The 18,807-nt window shown below is 45.7% G+C and overlaps 1 protein-coding gene across 1 annotated transcript in view; it reads right to left on the bottom strand.

Moving 5' to 3' along the window:
• Positions 1–18,807, bottom strand: part of LOC139057209 (beta-galactosidase-like) — a 47,967-nt gene that overhangs the window by 5,297 nt on the left and 23,863 nt on the right. Inside the window, exons 7-14 of the mRNA XM_070535043.1 lie at positions 15,405–15,585; positions 15,305–15,348; positions 14,361–14,479; positions 12,357–12,431; positions 10,957–11,043; positions 8,871–8,978; positions 5,347–5,478; positions 2,510–2,758 (exon numbers count right to left, since the gene is read on the bottom strand). Of these exons, the coding sequence (XP_070391144.1) occupies positions 2,510–2,758; positions 5,347–5,478; positions 8,871–8,978; positions 10,957–11,043; positions 12,357–12,431; positions 14,361–14,479; positions 15,305–15,348; positions 15,405–15,585 (995 nt within the window). The remainder of the gene's footprint in view (positions 1–2,509; positions 2,759–5,346; positions 5,479–8,870; positions 8,979–10,956; positions 11,044–12,356; positions 12,432–14,360; positions 14,480–15,304; positions 15,349–15,404; positions 15,586–18,807) is intronic.

The raw sequence follows: 18,807 nt of genomic DNA, 5'->3' as shown, positions 1-18,807 counted from the left end.
CCGTATAGAATTAGCTAGGCCTAAGCAGTCGCCGTCGAAATTCTTGACGTCACGGCGCGTTGGCGCGGACGCGTACCCATCGCTTGTACGCCTTTTCTGACCTCTTCTTGCGGTAGGAGTTACTTTTTCTCTTGGTATTGTAAAAGGGTAATTTACTAGCAGGGCTCCACCCATTTTTCTCTAGTGTCCCAAGTAATAAAAGACGTCAGTTTTGCCCGAAGAGCGAGCAAGTGTTGAAGCAAGGCTGTCCGTTGCGCTTCACCTCCTCTGCCGGTGTTCGAACTATATGCGGGCGCGACGTGTGCAGTCTTAACGCAGCACGCAAGGCATCTGCTGCTGGGCAAAAGGAAGTGGAGCAGAGCCTTGGCAGCTACCGTGCGCCTCACACCGCTGGCGTTATAAGGAACGTCGCCACGGGCGTTGCTGCAAGCGTCGCATCTCGATTGTGCACGAAATGACACCGACGCGTCGGCGTCAGTGAGCGCCCAGTGAACTATACCCGCTGTTAGCTTGACGCTTGCACGCTGTCCGTTCTGCTCAGACCAGTGCCCACAGAGCAGCCCTGAGCGCGTGCCAGCAGCGCTGACCACTTCGCTTCGTCGTTTTTACCGCAAAGCGCACTCCGTGTCTCTCAAGACCTCAGCGCGCGAGCCGCGCATGCGTCGTCGATAGCGGAACAGCACTACTGCGGGAATGCACCTCGGTCGTCCGTGTTTACTTGCCTCTGCTATAAAAGGAGGAAATGTCTGCTGACCCCACTGTCTAGCGTTATACGTGCAGACAGGACAATCTTTTTTACAGCGAAGCCGTATACCTTTACCTCCACCCGCTGTGGGCGCCTTGTGGCTATGGTGTTGGGCTGCCAAGCACGAGGTCGCGGGATCAAGGCCAGGCCACGGCGGTCTCATTTCGGTGGGAGCGAAATGCGAAAACACCCGCGTACTTAGATTTAGGTGCACGTTAATGTACCCCGGGCGGTCCAAATTACTCCGGAGTCACCCACTACAGCGTGCCTCATAATGAGATCGTGAATTTGGTGCGTAAAACCCCATATTTTTTTTTACCTTTACCCTCCAATTCATTTGCCGTGTCCGTGAGCAAAAACGCAGCCAATCACAGTGGGAGGCGCGCGCCACTGGGTTCTCTGCAGCACAACCAGATGGATCTCACATCCGCAGCGGCGGCGTGGCCGGCCGTGCGGGGGAACGCAAAAAAAAAAGCGAACCAGAAAGCTCTCCTTCATGCATGGCATTCGCCGCAAGCGTCTACTGGTAAAGATTACGGTTGCAGAAGCTGCAGTTGCCGGGAAGCGGTAACTGTAGCATACGAGGCAGGGAGTAACGTAACTACCTTGGTAACTATACACTTTCGCATGTAAAAGAAGAACCCACATAGCAATTGATTTCGTTTGTGTTGTGATAGCTCTATGGAAAGGTCACGCATAGTTAGGACTCCCGAAGAGCAGCGCGAATACGATGAGCTACGAAAGGAACGGCAACGTTAACGTGCACAACGGCGTCGTGATCAGGCTCGGCAGGACCCAGTTCAAGGCTACGCCACATTGGTCTCTCGAATCAGGTGATACCACTGCTTCACTGGCCAACCATGTTTACAGCATGGATTGGATTCCATTTTTGTTATTTTATTATCATTGCATAACAATTATATGGACAACCCAATCATTCCTTTTTTTGCTGTCGGCGTCGCCCTGAATTAAGTGCCGCATATATTTATATATGCGGCATATATATATATATATATATAGATTGATATAGATATATATAGATTGACATTATACATTTATATATATATATATATATATATATATATATATATATATATATATATATATATATATATATATATATATATATATATATATATATATATATATATATACTTTTTTTGATAAGCCGATCACCATTTTTATGTATATGGCGTTAACGGTATGGTAGTAATTATCGGTGATTGAGGACACGTGCTATTTGGCACAGGCTCCTATGAAATGTAATAGAGAGAAGAGTGCACATGTGTGCGGATGCCGTATTTACTCGATTCTAACGCGCACTATCTTTTTTTCCCCAGCAAGCTTCACTGAAAAATAACACGCGCGTCAGAATCGAGTGCGAAATCGAAACTGTAACACAATGATAAGCTATTATGATTGACATTAAAAGCTATTGTGCTTGTGCCAGTTCTGTAAGTTCATTAGGTAGTCATGATCTGCAAGGCTCTTAAGAAATGCGGCATCCCAAATGCTATGGGCGCCACCGATGATGAGATGCTGTGGGCTTGTGCAGCGACTGATGCACATGGCTCAGATGTAGTATATGTGTGTGTGTATATATATATATATATATATATATATATATATATATATATATATATATATATATATATATATATATATATATATATATATATATATATATATATATATATATATATATATATATATATATATATATGAGCCACGCCGGCAAGCACGCGAAGGCGCCCCATAGCGTACCTTTTTCCAATGGTCGAGCCTGATGAATGTGTCTAGAGGTGTGGACACATTCAGCCCGAACGTCGCCTGGTAGACAGCCAGACCCGGCGAACAGACGCCGCAGCTGTTGGCAGGCTGGCCCGTCGTTTTCGAAGAAAGTACACCGTCGTCAAGTTGACGCTGTGCGGTCAGGTGATCCCTTGTGTCAATGGGCGTCATGTTCCAGTGGGTCAGCGTTATTCCAGACAGAGTCACGTCCGAACCAAGTCCCTTAAAAAGAAAAAAAGACAGTGGCGATTTCGCGGCAAATGCCAGAGAAATGCGTTAGCATTAAGTAGCACCTCTTTGAAGTCCTTTCTGCCGCGCGACTGGCCGCTAAAGGCACTTTGCGAGTATTCGCGGACTTCATTCCCGATCGGAAAAACACTTTTATGAAGCGCGTATTGAGCAAAAAAAAAAAAAAAGGTGTATCGGCAGTTTTTCATGTTGCTCTACAATTTTCTCATTTACACTTCTAATCTAATTATAATATTTGAGAAATTTCATAATTAATGAAGAATAATTACGTAATTAGGCGGAATGTAAAAAATAATCTTTGTATCTCCAAGCGACGGCAAACATTACCTTGGTTTTGTCCAGCTATACGTGCCATTGCATATATAGCGTATACGCCAGCGTCGTCCCGTGTGAAACCAGCGCGTTTTTTGACACCGGATGGCACTGGGGACGCTGGCGTATGAGTGAAAACGTTAAAATACACTCGGATTGACGTCACATTTCTCAGGGATGTTCCTGCATACAACGTGAATTAGTGGCTTTGAGAAGGAAATTTGGGTCATTTCGGTTTGGGCGGGAATCGAACCAGGACCTCCGGGGTGCGAGACGAGCACGCTTCCGTGCAGTAACGGCCGCTTCACGGTTCTGCCCTTCAAAGGTTAGCGCACGGGTTCCCTACTGATGCATTATGTCTTAGCTCCCTACGCTCGGTGCACAATCTCGACATCAAAGGATTCTCCATGCGTTTCCAATGGGTGCCCTCGCACATAGAAGCGATGAAGCTACCCGTGTCACCAAATTCAGACAAACTTCGGCAGGCAAAAAAGCACAACGTGTGAGGGGGGCGTAGTTCAACAGGTGAACTGTACGAGCGCGCCTTTCTGCACATTTAAAGAGGTGCATTGCATCGCGAGTGATAGCGGCGTCAACGCCGCCTGTAACGATGGACGCTGAAAAGAAATGTATTTATTAATAATAATAATATTAAATAAGCTTGCATTTTCTTAACTCGTCACGAATATACAAAATTAACCAGGAATCTTATTTTTCGTTGAATGAATCTCACTGTGTCTTGCTTGAATTAAAAAAAAAACACTTTTTTTTCTTTTCCAGTGTTGGTTCCCTCCACAAAAAAAGTCGCGCTTCAATCGCTGCTCCCATAACCACCCTTGCTGATGTCGCTGACAATTTGTACTGAACCGCTTATCGGCCGAAGTTTCGCGACCTATTTGGAGCGACCTTGTGTATATACCTTGACTGAAATTGGACGTTCTGGCCCAGTATTCGCGCCCATTTGCATGCACTGTGTCTACATGGACAGTTCCGGATGTCAGGCGCATGATAAGTACGCAACGTTCGATGAAGCGTTTTTATTGCACTGACGTCACCAGCACCGCGTTGCACGTGCCGACCGTTCCCCCGTAAGTGCTACCTAGGCACTACGGAGGAGGTTTTTACGCGTGTTGTAGGCGTTTGTCCCTAAGCGTGCCGGCATTGCGGTGTGGGGTCGAGTTTCTTTACGCTCGGACGCTGGCTGCCGGTGCAGTAAAATATGGTGAAACAGCGGGCACTGACGCCTGATTTGGCGACCGCTGTGTCGGACAGCCTTTCTCGAACCCGCGGCGCTCGTGCTAAGTAAGTCGTGGCGTATCATAGCTTTTTCGCGCCTTACGGCAATGTACTTTGTAATTAACATAATCGTTTCTGTGGGAGCAGCAGCGACCGTAGTGCAGCACTGGCCGCATATATTGAAAATCTAGAAGGAAGAGCGCCTTAGCAACCGCGGTTGAACGCAAGTGGCTGAAAAGCCGCCGGTGAGGATGGCTAACTCAGCACCAGCGCCGCAGGCGCGAGAAGGTCTGTCCGACGTACCTTCAGAGGCAAAGTTCTGACTGGTGTTGCAGAAGTCGCGGGGCGCGGTAGCGCTGAACTTAGCGTCGCAAGTAGGCGGCTGGACGTAATTATATATATTTATTCAATCGTGCTTTTTTTCTAATTGTAACAATGTGTCGTTATTTCGCATTATTGGCGGCGACTCCGGGACACCAAAGCGGCAACGGGGACACGAAAGCTACAACCCGGACTGGCCCGTGGGTTGGGCGTCGGCGAGGCCTGCGCGTGCCATGGCAGGCGTAGATAAGATCGGCTGTCCGCTATCGCGGACAGCCAATTACCCACGTGGCTCTCGCGGTCTACGAGAACTTACTATATGCGAGACCAGCCGAGACAAGCCGCCCGTCCCGCCACACAGACGGAGAACATGGCTGCACCGGTGAGGAGGTGTGCACGTGCGCATTTCACGGCAGACGTGTTAAAGAAGCTGGTCGCAGAGCGTACAAGCATGCTGTCGCCGCAACGGCGGAATCTCAAAATTTTCAGGAGGCTCTAAATAAACAGAACACAGACCACAACGGATTATGCTGCACAAACGCCTAACTACAGTTTACCAAATATATGTTTGGATTGCTTCGGCTCACCGTCCTTGTCTGATTGTGCGCTGATAGTTTTTAGTTATACCTAACCAACACGGCCAAACAGCCACATTAGTATAGGATAGTTCATGATTGCCGAGGCCGACTTACCTTGGAGTCGTTGAGGTCTATGAAGCCGACCCTACCTTGGCTTTCCACCAGTATTGTAAGCCTCTGGCCTTTCGTAACCGGGATCACGATGCTGTACACGTTGTCCATGCGTGAAATGATGCCATGGTAAACCTGCAAGCGCGCCCACGAAAGCGTATATAACCTTATAGTGAGTGACTGCGTTTTGGCATTGACGAACAGTGTGCCGTATTAATCGCATGTGGCTCTTCATCGAAGGGATGGGAAGTGCAGGGAATGGACGTTAGCGATAGTATGGACAAATGTAAAAGTATGTGCGGTAACAAAGAATGCTGCATACCGTTCATAACAATAAATAAAGAAGGAACGTTGTGAGATGAAAGAAAGGTGAATCAGAATAGGGTGTTTTAGGTGAGTGTCCTTATGGTCCACTCCGCTCCGCTCCGAGTTGCCGGCGGGCAATTTTCACGTTTTAGTCATACGTTTAGCGTAGCTGAGTGGACCTTTCGTAGTTGCAGCATCCTCTGGCCAAACTCAGGGTAATGAAAGAAAATAATATCCCCCATTGATCACTTTTATGAAGTAAAACGAAATATATAACTTATTTGTCCATGAAATATCTAGACGTGCACTTGTAATGCGTTAGCGGTCCATTTTATCCAATGTAAAATAAAGCGCCGTTTTGGTGAACGCCATGTGATAGTCAGCGAGCTTGCTTTCTGCATCCAATCCAATCCTTTCTGACGCCAACACTAGCCAAAGCGCTGCACAGCACGCTCCGCTCAAGCAACTTGCAAGCGGACCGTGTTCGTCGCTCCGCTAGCCCGCTTGCGGTTCAGCGGAGGGTGCATGCGCATTCGCGCTTCCGCTCCGCTCAGCTGCTGAGCGGAGCGTAAAAACGCCACACTGACACACTCTGATAACTGCCTGGTTGGCTGCTCGGCACTGGCGGGAAGTGGAGAGAGCAGAAAAGATAAGAAGAAAAGAGCAGAATTATTGTAAAGCGGGCGAGTTGGAACCTGTAAATTCTTGGACGGGGAACAGAAACGAAACACGAGAGAAATACAGTACAGGGGCTGGTCTAGGAACTGAAAGCTTTTATTGGAAGACAAAGATGATATAGGTAGTGACTATGAAAGTCACGTAGGTGACCGCGCCGCTACTGGTTGGATGGATGGATGTTATGAGCGTCCCCTTTGGAACGGGGCGGTGGGTTGCGCCACCAAGCTCTTGCTATTATACTGCCTAATCTCCTACCTAAGTTAAACAATAAAAAAATAAAAAAATAATCACTATGAACTCCCACACCCAAATTTTCTGATCCCATATTGCTAACTGTTCTTTTGTACGTCTCCGTCTTTTGTCGTTTCCCTACTTTTCTTCACTCTAAGAACAGTTTACACCCTTTGGCTTGCCCCTTCTGCCACACAAAAATAATCGTCATCTGCCTTGATGCGTTTCCTTTCTTTATCGCTGCAAGCCCGGAACTTTCCAGTGACGAACGGCACGCGCGTTATCAGAAGAGGCACTCCAAAGGGTGTAAACTGTTCTATGCTGATAACGCGCGTGCCGTTCGTTACTGGAAAGTTTCGGGCTCGCAGCGATAAAGAAAGGAAACGCATCAAGGCAGATGACGACTATTTTTGTGTGGCAGAAGGGGCAAGCCAAAGGGTGTAAACTGTTCTTAGAGTGTTCCACCAATCCTCCAATCGCCTCTTACTAATGTCTTTTGCGGACCTGTTTGCTTTACCACTGCTCCCGCTGAACGCAAGTGCTTCAAGGAGGCCAGTGGTGCCCAAATCGACCGCTGGGTAGACGTCTTCACATTCTAATAAAATATGCTCCGTCGTTTCCCTAGCTTTACCGCAGCAAGCACATGCTACTTCTTCCTTCTTATATCTCGCTTTATAGGTGCGTGTTCTAAGGCATCCCGATCTCGCTTCGAAAAGTATTGAGCTTCCCTTTGAGTTATCATAAATTGTTTCTTTCCCGATTTCGTTTTTTCCTCTCTTTTCAGCCTCTTTGACTTTCCGCTTGACGTTCTTTGTTGCTGTGTTGCCAACCCTACAGGCCGGGCATACTTTCTGGTAAGCTCCCTAGTTCTTTTCCTCTACTGTGAATCAATGTTTTTCCTGTACAGATACCTGAACACTCTCCCAGCCCATTTAATTTCGTCTATATTCCTCAGTCGTTCTTCATACTCATTTTTACTGCGAGCTTCCCTCACTTCAGAACTAGTCCAGCCCATATCACCCTGCACAGCTTCATTTGTAGTCTTCTGTGAGCACCCAATGCGAGGCGTCCTACTGACCTTTGGTTCCCATCGAGTTCTGATTGTATCCCTGATTTAAAGCAAACAACCGCACTTCCAAAAGTAAGTCCTCGAACCATCACACCTTTCCACATACTTCGGAGCACCTTGTACCTATTGTATCCCCATAGCGCTCTGTCTTTCATTATGGCTGCATTTCTCTTCTCATTTACTGTTACTGTTTTTTCCTGCGTTTGCATATATCTATTGCCTTCGTTTATCCATATACCAAGGTATATATATTCTGTTACCTCAGGTATTTCCTGGCCCTGTATTGCTACTGTCTTTTCAGTTTTCATTGAATACCATAACACCTGATTTCTAACGCTAAATTTCAAGCCTAAATTGTTGCCTTCCTGTCCGCATATATTAGCCAGACGTTACAAATCACTTTGCTTGTTAGCTAGCAAGACAATGTCCGCATAAAATAAACGTGGAAGCTGCTGCTCTACTACTGTACCCGCCTGTTTGTATGAGAGATTAAACCCGATATTACTTCCTTCTAGCGCCCTCTCCATCCTCACCATGTACATCATAAACAGCAGTGGGGATAAAGGGCACTCCTCAGTCCCTTGTCTATATCAACTTTCTCCTCGCTCCTCATCCCTTCCCATTCAACGCAAACGCTATTTTCTCGGTAAATCTCTCTAAAAAGCTGTAGACAATCGTCACCTAAACCTTACCCTTCCAGAATATTCCACAATGGACCACCGCCGGAGGGTATACCTATGTACAGCTTCGCTGTAAAAGCAGACGCCTCATAGTCCCATTCCGTATGAACATATATAAAAACCCGCATATTTGCGCATGGAATACAGGACATACCCCACATATTGCTGGATACACGGGGCATACGGGCTTTTGCGATAGGCTGCGAAACAAGTTCCGCGGAAACCGGAAATGCCTCGCATAAAGCGTGCCGGGCGCCGCGGCCGCTTTTTCTGGAACTCTGCTTCGGTGGGATTCGTGTGGTGATCCTGCAAGGCCGCTCAAGTGTGTCGGGCGTTGTTCTTATGTATAATTCGTTGTCATTTTATTACCGCAGTGTGTGCATTTTGCATTCCTAGTGTTCTCCTTCCTTCCTGGGGTATGTTTGTTTTGATGAGGGGACGACGACAACAACAGCTAACGCAGAAGAACTATACAGCAGGCCATGGAGAGGAATTGTGGAAACAACTTTGTTGCCTTGCTTTCTGCTTAAAGCCCAACTTCATATAGTAGTATATGCACGTACGTCATCCACGTAGACGTATCCTCGGTCACGAAGTCCAGGTGCAGTAAGTGCTGCTGGATTCCTGGGAAGGAAGGTCACCCATGTTTCGTACAGCACCAAGGCTTGGCTCTGCGAACGAGATTAAATTAGGCACGAAGAAACGTGCGAAAAAACGTTCCAGCGCCCATAAGTATAGGCATCTGCATATTGGCTGCAGATGACTTGGGAACAAGGTGGGAGGCGAGGGGGCAAGTTAGACAGTCCGTTTTAATTTTGGATCTTATTGTAAACATATGCCTTACTGTAAATGTATTTCTTGTCAAGTCAACAGTCCTGGATGCCTTCTGTTGCGTTACGCGGGAGACTTGGCGAATAACCAATTGCTGCCACCTTCATCAGGCACATTTAGTGTAGCGCTATCACATAACGTTGCCGTTATGTGATGTGTAGCATATGTAGCATAACGTTGCCGCGTGTGCGCGTCTTGCGTAGATTTTGTAACAAATTTACTAGAGGGAACTCTGACGCTGCGGTTGTTCAGCTACCACGGGCGTAGTACTTGTCTGATGTTCCGGCTTGTTGCTTCAGACGTTCTCGTGGCTTTACTTACTGCACTCTATAGCTACTTTATTGGCCTGAATTGACCCGCCGTGGTCGCTCAGTGGCTATGGTGTTGGGCTGCTGAGCACGAGGCCGCGGGATCGAATCCCGGCCACGGTGGCCGCTTTTCGATGGAGGCGAAATGCGAAAACACCCGTGTACTTAGATTTAGGAGCACGTTAAAGAACCCCAGGTGGTCAAAATTTCCGGAGTCCTCCACTACGGCGTGCCTCATAATCAGAAAGTGGTTTTGGCACGTAAAACCCCATAATTTAATTTTTTTTTGCCTGAATTGTGCAGCAGTCGTACTAATTCTCCAAACGCAGAAAGCAATGAGACGAACACACGCGTAATCAATGCGAATTGTTGCGTTTATAACGCAACATCACGTTGGAAGGGAACAATTAGCAACGTCACAATGTCGTCTGAAGCCAGTAGGGCAAAGCTCTGGTAAATCCATGCATTTGCTAACCCTCATTCCATGCTATGGATGGGGTCGAACCCGCGTCCTTGAACTCAGTAGTGCAACATCATAGCCGCGAAGCTACCACGACGGGTCAACCTACTACAATAGAAGCCGCTTTGTAATAAACATATTTCACAGACAAAACGGCCTCCATAGCGTAAGTCGATAGCTTTACAACGAATGTGTTTCACAGATACACAAAAGGAACGACCGACAGGTCAGGTGCTACAGCGCGCAGCTGTGACGAAAGCTTCCTGCACCTTTTATCTATCTGCCCATAGCTAAAGTGCGGAGAGACGAGTGACATGCAAAGTGCTCGACGGACAGAACAATCGACCGCTAGGAGAACATAATGTTCTAGGCTATTGCTCCCAAAGGAACTCGGCGCAGATGGCTACACAGCGCTGCTCCAGTTCCCGAGTACTATCGTCACACGTGCGCTTACCGCTGGACTGTGTGTGTATTCTACGTCCTTCGTGCTTCTCTCTTTGTTCCCGATCACTGTGCCCGCCGTGAGGGCCAACGAGAACTACGTCGGGTTAACTGGCATGCCTTTATCTACGCCTTAAAGGCACAGTGTAATAAAATGTAATATGGCACAATCATAATGACAGACACGTAGACGCGCGTCACAGGCACCTGTGACGTGCGTGTACTTGTCTAGACACATGCGACGTGTGTTGTGTATTTTTCACTGTGGTTGTAACATGACCTCCTGCAGTGTACGTATATAGGTCCTTTCCCTCGTTCTCTCGCTTTCCAAGCTATGGCCATACCAGCCTGCTTGTTTTTTGATCATTACAACTGGCGGTCTGCATCCGGCAGTGCTGACGTAGTATTTCATCGCTGCAATGCACATCACCAAGTAAATATAGAGAAATGGGTAAATCACGGCGCATTAAAGAGATGACCGCCGAAACAAGACTCACAGAGCCAAACTCTATATTTTAGTGAAATATGGCGAGTAGCTTTGGAATCGCATGGCTCTTTCGATGTAAAGTGCGCAACACTAGATTCATGCTCAAGTATTGAATTTCTTACCTGCCTAATACGCTCAAATGACAATGGTCGTATGTATGGTATTCTGGCTTTCACCAAAAGTTCCCTAACATCCTTGAGGTCGTACAGCTAGGAGAAAAAAAGAGAAACAAAGAGAGGGTGGGAAGAGAATGGTGCGAAAATTTGGTTAAGAGGCTTTTCTGAAGTACTCAATTTTGTGAGAATTCAAAAATAGCTGACAACGCGTCAACGAAACAAATGCGTAACTCGCAAGGATAGACTGTGACCACGTGTGAAGATGCGCTGGGATCACACATACAAAGCGAACAACCAATAGCGGTATAAGTGGGGCAAAATGCAAAGGAAACAACTGACTCTGCATGTTAATTTACGCGCTTGACTTCACCCGCATTTTAAAGGTTATAAAAATATGGTAAAAAATTTTTCATACAAGGTCGTTCGCCTTTAGCTCGCATCAATATGTACTAGAATCATGTGACGCTAAGTTATCAAATCACTGTGGTAATATGCGGCTATCAGAAAATGTATTGTTCGAAAGTAGCGCGCCAGTATATATACACATGTAAATTTTACGAGGGGTTCTATGCAGGATGGACCGAGTCTGGCAACGTTCGAGAACTGCACGAGCTCGGGCGGTGCCCTGAGATGAAAGAGCAAATGGTATCAAGACATGAAATTCAGCCCTCGGCACACCTCCGGTGTCAATGCCGTATCTAGATTTACCCTTAGAGTATCATCACTTGGGCGTTACATCATGGGCGGTGGAAAAATGAGGAGTCACTTGGTCAAACCGTCGGTACCGCCTTAATTTGTTTCATATGCTTAAGTAAGTTATTAGGAAAATTCACCGACTATTACCGCGGATGCCGGATGGATGGATGGATGTTATGAGCGTCCCCTATGGAACGGGGCGGTTTGCGCCACCAAGCTCTTGCTATTATACTGTGTCCTAACTGCCTAATGTCCTACACAAGTTAAACAATACAAAAATAAAAAGAAATAAACACTATGAACTCCCACACCCAAATTTTATGATCCCCTATTGCTAACTGTGCTTTTGTACGTCTCCGTTTTTTGTCGTTTCCCTACTTTTCGTCACCAATCTTCCAATCACCTCTTACTAATGCCTATAGCGGACATGTTTACTTTTCCACTGCTCCCGCTGAACCCAAGGGCTTCAAGGAGGCCAGTGGTGCCTAAATCGACCACTGGGTAGACGTCTTCACATTCTAATAAAACATGCTCCGTCGTTTCCCTAGCTTTACCGCAGCAAGCACATGCTTCTTCTTCCTTCTTATATCTCGCTTTATAGGTGCGTATTGTTGGTCGCATGGCGGAGCGCGCGTATAGAAACGTGCCGTGTGCTGTCTTACTTAACAATTGGTTGTACACAAAAGCGGTTGTTTCGGTGGTAAGCTCACCTTTTTTAGTGGTAGTTTCCCCAGCGCCATCTTCTTTTTGGGCTCCGGGACGGGAACATGCGGCACCGGAAGGTACTGCGCGTGCAGCGGCCGTCACGTGATGAAATACAGATATTCGTAATGCACCATTCAGGAAACACACGATGCTCGTAATTTTGAGAGAGAACACATTGCGAGGACATAAGGAAGTTACATGTATGCATAGGCCCGTAAACACCATGATGACGGGGACATTAGTAGACATTTATTATCAAGCATTGACTCCGTTTTACTATTAAACTTATCTGTCACATGCGCTTTCCCAGCAGTATTTATCAAACTGCGGTACACGGACAATCAGGGATGCCCGCCACAGTTCAGAACGCATCAAAGGGCACCCGTTGAAGTTGCGACATTAACGGGCGTAGTCTACGAAAGATGCCGGTGAGACATTTGTGCGATGAATAATCAAAAGTTCTTCCGGTTGATCTAAGTCATATCGTCAATAACAAATAAGCATCATTTTGAAGCTGCCGTGCAATTTCGAGAGTTTTTTATTTGATCTCGCGTTAACGCATGTGTTTGCGACACTAAGCGTGGGCCACATGCGAACAACATTCCTACGGAAAAAACTACCGTATTTAGTCGTGTAAGGCCCGCGCATTTCGAGGTAACTTCTACGAGGTTCCGGCCTTATACGGGGCTTACAGGTACTCATTGAATCTTCAAACTGCATTCAGACTGTGCTCACATGAAACTATTCCCCAAATTTTCGCACTCCAAAGTGCGGGTGCGGGCCTAGCTTACATGATGGCGCGGGCCCTACAATTACAATTACGTAAACACGGTAAAACGTAATTCTGGCTCCATCGAATATGGCAAGTTTTATTTGTTACGGATAATTGGAGTTGTAGTTCGTCTTCCGTCGCACATTCTTGCTCGAAAAAAAAATATATCATACAGATTCCGCAGCCCCATGTCAGTGACTGCGCAGTTCACAATACAATGCACCCTTTCGCATGACCTATCAGCATGGCCTCTCAGAATGTTTACAGAGGCAATGCTGCAAAATTGGTCTTTGCTGTAAATAACGCCACTGTCCACTGATCAGCAACTACACGTTGTCCCTATGCGCTTCTGCAAGCGGGAAAATTCATCCACCAAGTTGTGGATCAAGGAGACCGTCACCCTGTCAAGGAGAAGCAGTCGAGGGAACCGTCGGCCATGTATATTCTTAGGACATTTGGTTTAGCTTGAACGTTCCATTGTCGCGTCATGCGTTACGCAACTAAAACTAAGACTCGGAAGATTCAAAAAGTCCCGCGAGTATACACGCGGCAGCATGGATGTCTGTTTAACCAACCGATGTTCTTAAGAGGGCACTAAATAGAAGAGATATTTAGGCTGCATTAGTAAATTGCCCTTCAACAATACCGACTCACCTTTGCAGTGAGACTAGGTTTGGTAAACCAGAAAATACGCTAGCACAAAAGACGGTTGGCGCCTTGAGGTTCGCGCAACAGCAGCTCGAAGTATGGCGTCATGAATTTTGACGGCGTCTGCTGGGTTAACATTCTATCGGTTAAGACGGGCGACATACCACAAGAGCAAAAGACCGAACTTGGGAAGTTTCAAAAACTTTTGTCATGACCCCACAACGGCCAAAAAAATGAAAAAAAAGGGTACTTCGAAATTTGTGACGTCACATGGACGTACCAGCATTGAGGTTTCCGCACGAAATGCAATGAGTGGACAAATTTTATCCTTCATTCTTTTCTTTAATAATCGACCTAGTAGCACAAAGTTAATTAAAATAGACTTCCGCAAGAATACGTCATCACTTCAAAAAGGTGTAGCGTTCTTTAGTGTCTCTTTAAATCAAACTTAGTACTAGATTAACAGACCGCTGTCGGAATCGAAGAGTCAACTCGTGTTCGCGTTATCGCGACTCTATATTTTTCATGGGTTGCAACTTTTGATGCTTTCAATGCGTGTTTAGTTGCGAGCTGACGCCAGTGCAAATACCTTGGCAATGACATCTCGTATTGCATGAAACTTGTCCGTTGGGTCGCCGGCTTCTGTCATGGGAGCATCGTAGTCGTAACTCGTAGTTGTGGGGTGGAATCCGTACCTGTCAACGTTAGCTGCGTGCGGAATGAGGAGCACAGAATTTAGGGCAAATAAGCTGCACAAAATCCGCTAACGCAAACCAGCGACGCAAGCTGTCACTGTACCCTGCGTAGTGCCTCCCTGAAATCGAGACACCTCGTCTTGACGAAATAGAATTGAGTGCTTGAGTTGGATTACTTGAAGCAGCGGACATTACACGGACGAGAAATAAAAATGCATATACGTCTGATTGACGTAAAATACTAATGAACTTTTTAATCAATTGTTTCAGTGCATACATTGCAAATTACGAATTGTAGCCGGTGACCTTGCGAGGCATATCCACTTGGAACGAATTCTGAGGGTCGTACGGGTTTCGAGATATGTGCCTTCAAACTTGTAAGAATGCACCATTGTTCAACATACTATATAACAGGCGGCCGTTTCAGGCCTTAAAGCACGAAAGTAACTGAAACGCCCATGTATTTCGTCGCACACTTTGAGAATGAAGATCTCGAAACTAGTGTCATCCTGAAAATTCGTTCCAAGTGGATATGCTTTGCAAGCTCGCCGGCTGCAATTCGTAAATTACAATATGTGCCGCATAGTAATTCCTTTAAAAGCTGATTAACAAGTTTTCATTAGTTAGTCGATTATGCATTTCAATTTCTCGTGCAAGTAATGTCCGCCTCTTTGAGTAATCCAGCTCTATGATTAGAACTCTATCTGACGCAGGCGATTTTTAAAAATTACGTATGGTCTAAAAAGCCCGTCCGGTATTGATATAAATCGCTCATATCGCTTGAAGTATTCTACCATATCCATTGGACTGCTTTATGTGATAATCGTGTTATCCTTACCGCCTGACTTGACGCCGAATGACGTCCCACCGTGAAACATGTACCTGCGAATCAATCAATCAATCAATCAATCAATCAATGATATTTGTTGAATACTCACAGCGCGACGGAGGCATTCATGCTCAGAATCCTGTCAAGAGCGCTCGCTACAGCCGCCGTCCTGACCATGCTGTGCCGCTTCGCCCAGTGGTCCAGCCAGCCCGTGTAATACTCCGAGTTCATCAGCGGCCCCCGTTCTTGGTGTCGGCGCTGAACGGCGAACATCTTCTCGGGGTCCGATGCTGGCACGTTTCGCGAGTGGTGGAAAAGAAAGGAGCCACTTGTTTTTATTTTTATTTATTTACAAATACTGCTATCCCATGAATTGGGACATTGCAGGAGTGGTACAGAAGGTTATACATAAACAATATTAGGAAAGTGCATGATTACAAATGTGAGTGCAAATATTTACAAAGAAAACAGTACAGAATCATGAAGAAAATACATGATTTGGCAATTCTCGCACAATATGATCAGCAGACATTTCACGTAATGTGCCATCTAAATAGTTCCACAATTCGACTGTGAAAGGAAAAAAATGAAAATTTGAAGCTGTCTAAAAACGGCATAAACGGCACGATGTTAAGCGGGTTGGAAAAGCGAGTGACACGTGCTGAAGAACTGGCAAAAGAAAAGGGGGCGTCAACATAAATACGCTTGTTGATAATCTTGTCAAGTAGGATAATGCGATCACATATGCGTCTGTGTTGAAGTGTGTCAAGTGATAACGTGCGGGCGTGAACTGTGGGAGAGAAGTGACGGTCGTAACGCTTATATATAAATTTTATTGCTTTTTTCTGCACATTTTCAAGTTTAATGATGTCTTTGGCGAAGTGTAGCGACCAGACCACCGATGCATATTCAAGTACAGGCCTTACTAAAGATTTGTACGCCGTCAGCTTGCAGTTTTGGGTTGCATCTTTTAATGTACGTTTTAAGAACCCGAGTTTCCTGAGTTCCTTGGAGAAGTTCGCCAGACATCCAGGTGCGCCTCCGTGGAGCGAGGACGCATCGAGGAATGAGCGACGCGCAACCCTCGGTCCATCCACCTTTCTTTCTGCAATTTTGCTGAAATGCGCCGCTCGCATCTAGAATCTTCAGCTAAATAACCTGTCAACAAGAATAATAAGCTGGGATGGAACCGGACTCTTCCTTGATTACCTCCTTAATTTTATAAAACCTCTCCATATCTTTCGCCGCACACCGAATAGTCCAGATCCAGATATAGGAGATATATTTTGTGTTTTGACTGCTGTTTCAAGTAATAATAGCTTCCCTTTAAAACGTTACTCTCTAAGGAGAACAGCGCTATTCTTTTTTTTTTTACTGCAATTCCCATGTTCATAAATTCCAGCATTCACTTGCTTTTAGTTATTGTTTTATGGTGCTGTTGGGAATTGTGCACACAGTGTTTGACTGATTTTGTCTTGTATGTTTACTGGGACAAGTCAAGCTACTTATGTAGCTTTTAGCCCAAAATAACCATCCAGCACTGGAAAATAAAATTGAAAAAAAATTATTTGCGTCACGGTGACATATCAATTCCGGGGCTAAATATTTTTTTTTCTCAAGCTTGACACACAAAAAAAAAACGCAAAAGTTCTCGCGGGCTTCTTTCCGTGCACCCTGGCCATCTCTCGGGCTAGGGTCACCATTGCTAGTGGTACTTGGAAAAAACTTTTTGCATGTCCTGAGCAAAGATCATGGAATGAACGACGCGCAACCCTCGGTCCATCCACCTTTCTTTCTGTAATTTTGCTGAAGTGCGCCGCTCGCATCTATAGAATTGTCAGCTAAATAACCTTTATTTGAGTCCCTCAGGACTCAAATAAAGTTCTTGTCATGTCATGTCATGTCCTGAGCAACAAGACACGCCCTCATCAGAACAGGAATTGGCCTCCCTGGTGCAGTATTCGTCCACTACCTCCCAAATGACTCAATTGATTACCCAATGGCCCTCAGTCCTCAGCAGCTGTGAAGCACCTGACCAAGGCTGCGGTCAGACCTGCAATACAGCAGAGGGTGCTAAGAATCTCTGGACCCGGACAAACCGCTAATGGAAACGGACCTTTGCAGCGTTTAACACCCGAACCCTCTCGAGTGAAGCTAGCCTAGCAGGACTCTTTGAGGAACCATCAGGCATTGTTTGGGATATCATTGACCTTAGTGAGGTTAGAAGAACTGGTGAGGCTTATACAGTGCCGACAAATGGCAACGTCCTCTACTATAGAGGACTACCAGATAAGAAGCAATATGGGGTACGATTTCTAATCCTTAAGGACATAGCGGGCAACATTGACGAATTCTACAGCATTAATGAGAGGATAGCAGTAGACGTAATAAAGCTGAATAAGAGGTACACAAACGGTAGTACAAAAGGTAGTACAAACCTATGCTCCAACCTCCAGTCACGAGGAAGAAGAAATAGAACAGTTTTATGAAGACGTTGAATCAGCGATGCGAAAATTGCAAACTCAGTAATTACTGTAGTCAGGGGCGACTTCAATGCAAAAGTGGGTAAAAAGCAGGCTGGTGAACAAGCAATTCGCAAATACGGCGTGGATTGTAGGAACACTCGAGAAGAGATGTTGGTAGAATTCGCGGAAAGGAATAAGCTGCGAATAATGAACACCTTCTTCAGGAAGCGTTGGAACAAAAAGTGAACCTGCAAAAGCCCTAATGGAGAAACAAGAAACGAAATTGATTTCATACTTTCTGTCGATCCCAGCATAGTGGAGAATATAGAAGTGTTAGTTAGGGTAAATTACAGTGACCATAGGTTAGTGAAGGCTAGGATTCACCTCAATTTGAAGAGAGAAAGAGTAAAATTGGTCAAGAAAAAACAGGCCAACCTACATGCAAAAAGCGTAAAAGCAGACCAATTCAGGTTGGCACTTGCAAATAAATACGCAGCCTTAGAAAAGGGAGATGAAGATGACGTAAAGGCAATCAATCAAACCTTAACTGGGCTGGCTTCAGACGCAGCAACTGAAGTTGGAGGTAAGACATCAAAGTAACCAGTTGGTAAGCTCTCCCAAGTAACAAAGGACCTAACAAAGAAAAGACAAAGAATGAAAGTGTCGAACTCAAGCGATCAGATAGAATTCTCGGAACTGTCAAAACTAATCAACAAGGAGAAAACAAGGGATATTCGAAATTATAACGTGATAAAGACTGAGGAAGCAGTAAAAAATGAACGCTGCCTCAAAAAAGTTAGAAGGAAACTAGGCATCGCACAAACAACGCTGTATGCACTGAAAGATAGGCAGGGTAATATCATCAGCCATCTCGAAGATATAGTAAAAGCATCGGAAGAATTCTATACTGACCTGCACAATACCCAGAGGAGTCAGGATACTTCCATTAGAAACAGTAATGAGCAGGTTACAGAGGCTCCTTCTATAACTATAGCGATGAAGTTAGAAGGGCCTTGCAAGACATGAGACGGTGAAAAGCGGCAGTAG

The sequence above is a fragment of the Dermacentor albipictus genome, chromosome 3 (assembly GCF_038994185.2).
Source record: "Dermacentor albipictus isolate Rhodes 1998 colony chromosome 3, USDA_Dalb.pri_finalv2, whole genome shotgun sequence".
Taxonomy (NCBI): domain Eukaryota; kingdom Metazoa; phylum Arthropoda; class Arachnida; order Ixodida; family Ixodidae; genus Dermacentor; species Dermacentor albipictus.
Note: the sequence above shows the minus strand (reverse complement) of the source record. Positions and strands in the feature narration are given on the sequence as shown.